This window comes from Anser anser (genome assembly GCF_964211835.1).
Source record: "Anser anser genome assembly, chromosome: 3".
Lineage (NCBI taxonomy): Eukaryota > Metazoa > Chordata > Aves > Anseriformes > Anatidae > Anser > Anser anser.
In genome coordinates, this window is record NC_139722.1 from 3,840,921 (window position 1) to 3,849,325 (window position 8,405).

Genomic DNA, 8,405 nt, shown 5'->3' on the forward strand with positions numbered 1-8,405 from the left:
AGAAAGGCTGGTGGGGAGGAAGCCCCCTGGACCACGCACGCAGTTCCTGGTAGCTCTGCTGCCGGTATCTTGCTCCCACACCTGCAGAGCATTCCCTTCCCAAACCCCAAAATGTCCTGTGCTGAGCTCAGGGCCTTTTGTGCGACTGAGCAAGCAGCTTTCAATGCCCAAACATGGGGGCCTCATGAAATGAGAGACCTGTGAACGTGGCTGAGCTTTGGAGAGCTCAGTCTTGGCTTGTTCCAGGGACGCAGTTTTTACTGCATGCTAAAAGGACTCGGGCATAGACTCAGAGAATCAGAGAATGGTTTGGGTTGGCAGGGAACTTAAAGATCATCAAGTTTGAACCCCCTGCCATGGGCACGACCCCTGCCCCCAGCCCAGGCTGCCCCCAGCCCCATCCAGCCTGGCCTTGGGCACTGCCAGGGATGGGGCACCCACAGCTCCTCGGGGCAGCCTGCGCCAGGGCCTCGCCACCCTCTGAGGGAAGGATTCCTTCCTAATGTCTGATCTAAACCTCCCCCCTCTGAGTTTAAAGCCGCACCCCTTGTCCTGTCCCTACCCCTGACACAGAGTCCCTCCCCAGCCCTCCTGCAGCCCCTCAGGCCCGGGCAGGCCGCTGGGAGGTCTCCCCGGAGCCTTCTCCTCCCCAGGCCCAACACCCCCAGCTCCCTCAGCCTGGCTCCAGAGCAGAGGGGCTCCAGCCTCTGCCCATCCTCGGGGCCTCCTCTGGGCCATCCCCAGTTCCCATTTTCACTCTAGCATTAACCCACCCCATCGTACCCACGCGCTGCCTAATTTCTCTTCCTGAAGGCTCGCGTCTCTTCTCTTTTTCAGGAAGGATACATATCAAACCCCCGGAGTTTGTGGGAAAACTACCCGCATGTTTATCTTCCGTAAGCACTCACAAGGGCATTTTGTTCTCGGGCTGACCGCTTCCTTCCTCTTTACGGTTTTCCCTGCGGCTGGGAGCGGGGTGCTGACGGCGCAGCGCCCTTCGCACGCATCCCGGGGGTGGACATCTCCTTTGTGGCCGTGGGGAGGGTGTTCCCGGAGGGCTGCCTCTGTGAAGAAGGTCTTCACGGCTTGGTTATTCGTCCTGGCTGCCGCAGCACCTTGGGCAGGTTGCTTTGCTCTTTGTTTTTTTTGTGGTAAAAACCAAGTAGGGGGATAATTCTCCCATCTGGGTTTTTTGCAAGAGCGTGGTTTGCTGAGAGCGTGGGCGCAAACATCTGGATAAAGCCCAGACTCGGCCAAATGGATGATTTCAGCCCAGAAATGATGCCTCTGAAAGGGGCATTGCCTGGTGCGGCACGGCCGGGGATCCCACCGTGCCCCTACAGCTGACCCCGTGCCTTTCAGGTTCCAGGTGAAGTTCTTCTACCTGTGCCAGCTGGCCTACTGGCTGCACGCGCTGCCGGAGCTCTACTTCCAAAAAGTCCGCAAGGTGAGAGCCGGATCGGGACCCGAGGCTCTTCGCCCTCCGGTTTTAGGGCCAGCGGGATTTGGGAGAGGAGGGGATGGAGAAGGGCGAAGGGATTAATTCTGCTTTCTGCCCCTGCCAGGAGGACGTCCCCCGCCAGCTGCAGTGCATCGCGCTCTACCTGGCGCACATCGCTGGCGCGTACCTCCTCAAGTGAGTCCCTGCCTCCATACCCCGCGCTTGGGACTGTGCAGAATTGTTGGTTTTTTTGCCCCAAAAGCTTCAGCCGGGAATGGGGGTCAAAGGGAGGAAAGGTGGCTTGCTGAAGCTGAGCTCCCAGCTGTGGAATGGTAGACAAGATGTCTTTACGGGTGGTAAAGCTACCGGTTTGGGCTGCTTCATCTCCTTGTTGCTTTGATGTTTTCGGGACAGGGATTTTGGGGAAGTGTCCAGCTTTGGGCTGGTGCTTGCTGCAGCTAAGGGATGGCAGATGTGAAGGATCAAAGTTGACCAGCTCAGTGATCCTCACTTCTTCTCTCCCTCCTTCTAGCTTAACCCGCCTGGGGCTGATCCTCTTGCTGCTGCAGTATTTAGCCGAATTCTTCTTCCACATGGCCCGGCTGGTCTACTTCACCGACGAGAACAACGAGAAGCTGTAAGCGGGCGAGCTGGCCCTGGCGTCCCACCTCCAGTGCCCAGGAGAGCCGGGGGGCTCGCTGTCACCATCCAGCTCAGCGTGGGGGGCACCGGGAGGGCAGCACGCTCATTTTCATCTCATTTTCCAGCAGAGGTTGGGTTAGGGGTGGGATGGGGAGAGCCCGGAGGAGGAAGGGGCTGTTGAGCTGGCTGTGCTTGGCTGGGAGGTGGGATGTGCTAGGAGAGAGGTCTACAAAATGCTTCTGCAGCGTGTTGTGTCGTTGTGCTGCCATCGAGGGGCTGTGCCGATGGAGTGACCTGCTGAGAACGTGGCCGCGGGGCATGGAGGCTGCTCCTGCCGACACCTCTGCTTGCCTCCCCAACCAGGTTTAACGTCTGGGCTGTTGTCTTCGTGGTCACCAGGCTCTTCACCCTCACCCTGTACATCTTGGTCATCGGCTTCGGGCTGCCGCGGGTGGAGAACCAGGCCCTCGAGCCAGAGAAGGGGAATCTCTTCAGCTTTCTCTTCAACAACATCCTCTTCAGGTAGGGATGTCCCACACCTGTTCCCTCTTTGCATCGTTTCACGTGGATACTGTCATGTGAAAACCTCCCCCGTGCGTTCCTTGGTTGTTCTCCCAGCATGGGTGAAAAAAGCTGAGTTTGGAAACCCCAGAGGGGATCTGAAACTCCCTCAGGGGAAAGCCCTGGTGAGCAGGGAAGGTGTGAAGGCTCCTGAGCCACGGCAGCAATGAAATTAAGTTGTTCGTTGAGGGAAGTAACCAGTTGCAAAGGATGAGTGGAAGCAGGCACCGTAGGGAAGGACTCGCAGGTTCTCCCTTCTGCACCCATAACTGCGCTCGTGTGGGTGCGGTCAATGGAAAGGAGTTTTTCCATCTGCTCGGGTGTCTTTGGTGCCTGTTGACGTGGGGAGCAGAGGATGGGGTGGGTTCCTTTTGCCTTGCCACCTGCCCACCGAGGCTGGGAGCCCTTCTCACCCATGCAGCAGCTGCAGCTTCACTTCCGAAGTTGCTAGGACTGGTGCCTGGTGTCCGTCCAGCCGTTCCCAAGCTTTTTCGAGCCATGGGCTACTGTCATGCCTAAGGATTTGGGGACTCCCCAAGCTCCCTTCCAACCATATCCAGCTTTTAATTAACGATGCACTAAAGGCAGTGCAGTCGTGCAGGGCAGCTGGGGTTGGCTTCCCCTGGCAAAGATGGGTTGGACAGTGCTGGTCGAGGTGAACCTACCCACCCGCTCCTTGGAGGACCTTGACCACCGCTGCAGGTCAAAGGCCGGGTTTGTTGCGTCCCTGCTCCTTTTTTCTCAGCCTGCCTCTTCTCCACCCTTGCCAGAATGAGTGTGCTGCTGTTGGTGTGCCTCTTCCAGGCCTCGGTGATGTGGCGCTTCATCCACTTCCAGCTGCGGCGCTGGCGGGAGTACTGGAACGAGCAGAGCAGTCGGAAGCGAGCCGCCGCGGCCGCCGCCGGCGCCAAGCAGCAAGCCAAGCCTCTCAAGAGGGACTCGGGTGAGCATGGACGTGCCCTGGGGTGGCACCGTGTGCATCTATTTGGTATCTGTGACTTGGCAGCTGCTGCCCGTGGAGGTGATGCTGCGGTGCTGCCTCTTGCTGAGCGCGGGGCGATGTCCCAAGGGCCGCCGCGGGGCTCTGTCTGTGGGTCAGCCCCGAGAGGGTTGAGGTTCGGGGCCGTGCAGGGCGAGGCGGGATGAAGTTTTCCCTCTCCGTCCCCAGGTTACCACGAAAACGGAGTGGTGAAGGCGGAGAACGGCACCTCACCGCGAACCAAGAAGCTGAAGTCGCCGTAAGGAGCAAGGGCTTGGCTCCTGGGGAGGAGGGCGAGATACCAGGACTAAGGACCAGCCCGGCTTCCCGGGCCTCACAAGCGTCACCTTGAGCAGCTGGCACACAGGTCATTTTCCCAAGGTGTCTCTCGCTCTCCTCCCTTCCTTTCTTGCTCTCTCGAACCGTTTGCAATAAAACCAAAAAGGTCCCTTTCCCCTGCTCCCTCCCCCTCGTAGGAGCCTTTTCCAAGCCTCCTGGTTTTGCCTTCCTCGTTTTCATCATAAATAAGCGTGCAATTTTTTTTTTTCTATTTTAGTATTTGGTTATTTTGTTGTTCAATTATTTTTTTTTTTTGTTACAAATGCATTGTAGATGGTTCCGAACATTATTTTTTTTTTCTACAGCATGTTTCTCCCCTCCCTCTGTGCTGCTTCCCTGAGCCCCTGGGTCAGGGCCATGGCAGTGTGAAGGCTCCGCTTGTCTCTTACGGGAACAGGCTCCTGGGGAAAAGCGTTGGGGCTCTGTGACCCTGAGGCTCAGGGGTGCTCTCGGCTGAGGTTTGCCTCTCCTGGGGCACATCTGGCCAGCACTTGGCACGTGCTGCAGGATGTCGATGCTGCAAATAGGGACCAGGGTCTGAGGGAGGAACCTCAGCTGTGTCCTGCCTCACGATGGACTTCTGGTTGAGTAGGGTTCCTCCAGCTCCTGGTTTTGAGCTAATTTTGGAGATCTGGGCAGCAGAGAAGGGAGAGAAGATCCTTCTTCCTATAGGACCCGCATCCTAGCCTTTGCTTGCCCTAGCTCTTCTGGTACAGCTGGGTCCCTTTTATCCTCTTGACTGCCCCATAGTTGTTTGGACCTCCCAGCAGCGAGAGCTGGGCTCGGGGCGCCGCAGCTCGTCGTGCCTTGTCGTGGGGCAGTGGCATCCTCAGGTCCGGGTGAAGCCTGGAGTCCTGCCCCGCTCTGAGCCCTGCCCTGGCTCTCGTCAGCCTCGTGTGCCTCATGGACCTGGTGTTCTCACGGCTCGTAACCATGTCCAGATGAGCAAACTGGCTGCTGCAAAGGGTTTTGCGTTTATGGGACTGTGCCCCTCGTGCTGTCGCCGTAGCCTTCCTCGTCCCTACCGTACCGGTCCAGCCGTGCCATCTGCAGCCACCAGCTTCTCTTTGTTTCCAAAGGATACACAGCCTGTATCCGCCCAAGGTGCTATCAAATGCAGGGTTTCTTCCAAAAAACCTAGCCCCTTCATCCCTTTCTGAGCTGTGAATGAGGTGACGTGGAAGGGGAAGGAAGCCGGGGCTGCAAGAAGCAGCTCGTACATTAGGAAAGGCCTGACCTGTGACGCACAGCTGTTGGCAGATGGAGTTGTCTCAAACCTACCTCAGAGGCCATCTGTTGCTGCAGACCACTCTTCCCTCTTGCTCCTGCCCGCTGCCACCCGTACGTGTTGGCGGGAGAAGCCCAAATCCCACCGCCTCGGTCCCCTGCTGCCTCTTTGCTGGTGGGCAGCATCTTCTGCCCGGGGTTTCAGCGGTCAGTGGGCTTCTTTGGGTGCCGTGCACCAGCCTGGATTTGGCAGATGGGCACTGGACAGGCGCTGGAGGGGCACCTCTCACCCCGTAGCTCTCCTCCAGGGATGCTTCTGTAGCCGGGCTTTGCTGTTGGTGCCTTTTGTGCAGCAAAGCCGGCTGTAGGCTTCGCTCTGCATCGCCACGGCAGGAGCAGGCGAGCGGTGCGCGGGATCGGGGAGAGCCCGGCAAGCCTTCGATGTGCAAGCCGGGATCGAAGCCCACCTTCCTCGTGGGCAGGGGGGACGCGTGGTCTCGTGGCGTGTCCCTCACTCAGCCCCGCGGGCGGCTGAGCTGAATCCGAGAGCGATTCCAGCCTGGGCTCTCTTGCGGTGAGGCTGGCACAGTCGTCTTTCGTACCTTTTCTATTCCATACCTGTTTTGGGGAATGGGAGACAGTTGATTCTCTGCCACTCTTTGAGTTGTTTTTTTATTCCCTCCTCTTTTTGTAGGTGTCTTTTTTTCCTTTCCTTCTCCTCTCCGTGTTGCGCCTCAGCTAATGCTGGGCACCGGAGGGAGAAAATGCGTAGGGACACGAGTACAGTCGGTCAAATTCCACTTGTTCCTCCATCCTCATGACTTCTGAGTGTCAGAGATGCCAGCAGGATTCTAGGGGGAAGGATTCCTCCTTTTTCAAGAGAACTGAGGAGGGAGACCTTGGAGCAGAGCCCTTGCTGGCCCCATGCAATTGCTCCTCATAGTCCTTGCTGGGCAGATAATTCACCGTTTGGCTCAAACAGAGGCAGCACCTGCAGCGCAACATGATGAGAGGGCAGAGAAAGAGCTTGATGTGAGGGAAGATGGCGAAAAGGTCTGGTGCCTTCTCCTTTCCTCTGCCTCCTCCTTTCCCAGACACCCGCTGCCACGTGCCCCGCAGGAGCACCCGGTGGTCGGCGTCTCGGGAGCCTTGGCGGTCCCTTTCTGCGAAGCCGGTGCCTCGCGGCAGCTGGGGCACTGGCTCCGTTAACAGATGACACGTACAACCCCCCAGGAACTGGCTGCCGAATGATTCCTCCTCCTGCCTGCTTCGCTTCAGGCAGCTTTCCCACTTGCACAACCCTGCGTCTTCATGAAGTCGCTAATTGCGCGTTGTATCCCAAGTGCCTTAGGTTGCCAGGTAGCCTCGTGTGCTAGGTCTGTGTGCTGTAGCTGCACCTGAAAGCCTTCCCTCTCTACAGCGTATGTACAGCATATGCCACATCCATGTGTTTTTGTTTGTTTGTTGTTTTTTTGTGTTGTCTTTTTTTTCTTTCTTTTTTTTTGTTTTTGTTTTTGATAGAGCTACCAGTAAAAGGGACGGTTTGGTTTGGAAACGCTTCCGTGTTGTTTTTTGGGTTGGTTTGTTTTTTAAAACCTATAGCTGATGTTTGTTGTTGGTTGGTTGTTTTTTTTTTTTTTCCCCTCCTGTCTTTAGCCTTCTGAAATCTCCTCTTGTTGTGCCTGAGCGTGGCGCGACCCTGTTGTTTTTCTGTGCCGAGCCTTTGCTGTAAGGCAACACTCACCCTCGTCCCAGAGGTTTCCAGTCTGTCTGCTTCTGTCTCCGTCTTGTAGTGCAAACGCCATCCCCGGGCTGCGAGCCTGCAGTAACTCCTCTGTGTCCACGGCATTTCTCAGCAGACCAAGCCTTCTTCTCAGCCCAAAGAACCGCTTCTTCCCCCAGATGGGGAATTTCCATTGCAAGCCCTTAGCAGTCCTTGACTGCTTTGCGTTACAAAGATGCTGAGAGCCCCCTTTCACTGAGTGGATGCTCTTCTTGCACCCCATCCAGTCCAGCCCCGTGTCTTCTGCAAAAAAAAAAAAAAAAACAGCAAACCCAACCCCAAACAGGAGCTCTTGTCTGCCACAGTGCAGAAAGTGGTAGAGACCGTGCAAAACTGCAAGTTCCTACTTCTGGTGTAACACTTTTGCTTGCTCTGCACCCTTCCTGTGGGCATGAGACTGCTTTTGTAGTCTGTGTCCATTACAGACCTAAGGTCGGGGACTGAGTAGTCCGTGATGTTTGGTGTGAAGCATAGTGTTTTCCTCCCCTATCCTAGGAAAGCTTTGAAAAACCGACAGTAGTTCTCTCTTTTTGTCTTAGTTGGGGAATGGGCTTGGGAAGAGAAGGGGGTTGAGGAAGAACAGATGTAGCATTTCACTTACAATGTCTGAGTGACTCTTACGTTATGGGGCATTACGGTTATGTTTTTTTTGTTTAGGATTCTTTCTTCTTACTCATTTTTGGTTTAGCGGTAAAGAAGACAAGTTCCAGTTTCCCCGTAGGTCCCCTTACCCTTAACTCACTGTTTTAAGATGTATTTTTGGTAGGCTTCCCTGCTGGAGGGGAGAAGGACTGCTCTAGGATGCCTCCCCTGACCCCAAGTTACTCAGAAGCCTGTAGATACCCCGGCTCTGTTGCAGTGCGTGGGGATTTACAGCAGCACCTGCCTCTTGCCTCGGATGACCTCTTGGTAGATGGACCCCGATGTGCATCAGCAGTAGGTGGAGATTCTGGGGTCTGATTTACAGCCTTCCTGTAAGCTTTAGGAGCGTGTAGTAGACGGTTTGGCAGGCTTTACACTCAAACTGTGAAGTATGTTACTTAGCCTCGGGGCTGGGGGGGTGGTTGCTGGCACTGGGAACGGTTGTTGTAAAAGCCAGGCGGAGGCACAAAGCTTTTCCTTGGATACACTGGGCTCCGTGGACCAAACTTCAGCAAAGGAACCCAAGGAAAAATTCTGTTCTTCCATATTTAGTGCAAAGTTCATGATTTTGGAGGGGGTGTGGGGGAAGTAACAGCCTCCGATATTTTATCTCATTTGTTTCATCCTTCCTGTCACTTCAATTTTTTTGTACGTTTTTTTTTTTTGTTTGGTTGTTGACGTTTGTTGTTAAATGACTTTTGTGATAAACTCAACAAAAGTATTTTCTGAAATAAATAAATAAAAGGCATAGATTCCTCCATTGCTGCTGTTCACCGATGCTTTATCGTGGT

General features: G+C 55.3%; 1 protein-coding gene across 3 annotated transcripts in view; it reads left to right on the top strand.

The window, feature by feature from the left end:
* Positions 1 to 8,405, top strand: part of TRAM2 (translocation associated membrane protein 2) — a 118,173-nt gene that overhangs the window by 9,414 nt on the left and 100,354 nt on the right. For 2 of the 3 annotated variants that reach the window (XM_083830753.1, XM_083830754.1), the window contains exons 5-11: positions 838 to 896; positions 1,363 to 1,447; positions 1,566 to 1,636; positions 1,974 to 2,078; positions 2,447 to 2,605; positions 3,415 to 3,587; positions 3,813 to 3,915. In XM_083830753.1, the coding sequence (XP_083686879.1) occupies positions 838 to 896; positions 1,363 to 1,447; positions 1,566 to 1,636; positions 1,974 to 2,078; positions 2,447 to 2,605; positions 3,415 to 3,587; positions 3,813 to 3,886 (726 nt within the window). In that variant the 3' untranslated portion in view covers positions 3,887 to 3,915. Of the gene's footprint in view, positions 1 to 837; positions 897 to 1,362; positions 1,448 to 1,565; positions 1,637 to 1,973; positions 2,079 to 2,446; positions 2,606 to 3,414; positions 3,588 to 3,812; positions 8,363 to 8,405 lie in introns of those variants that run through there. The other variant, XM_083830752.1, reaches the window with a different exon arrangement.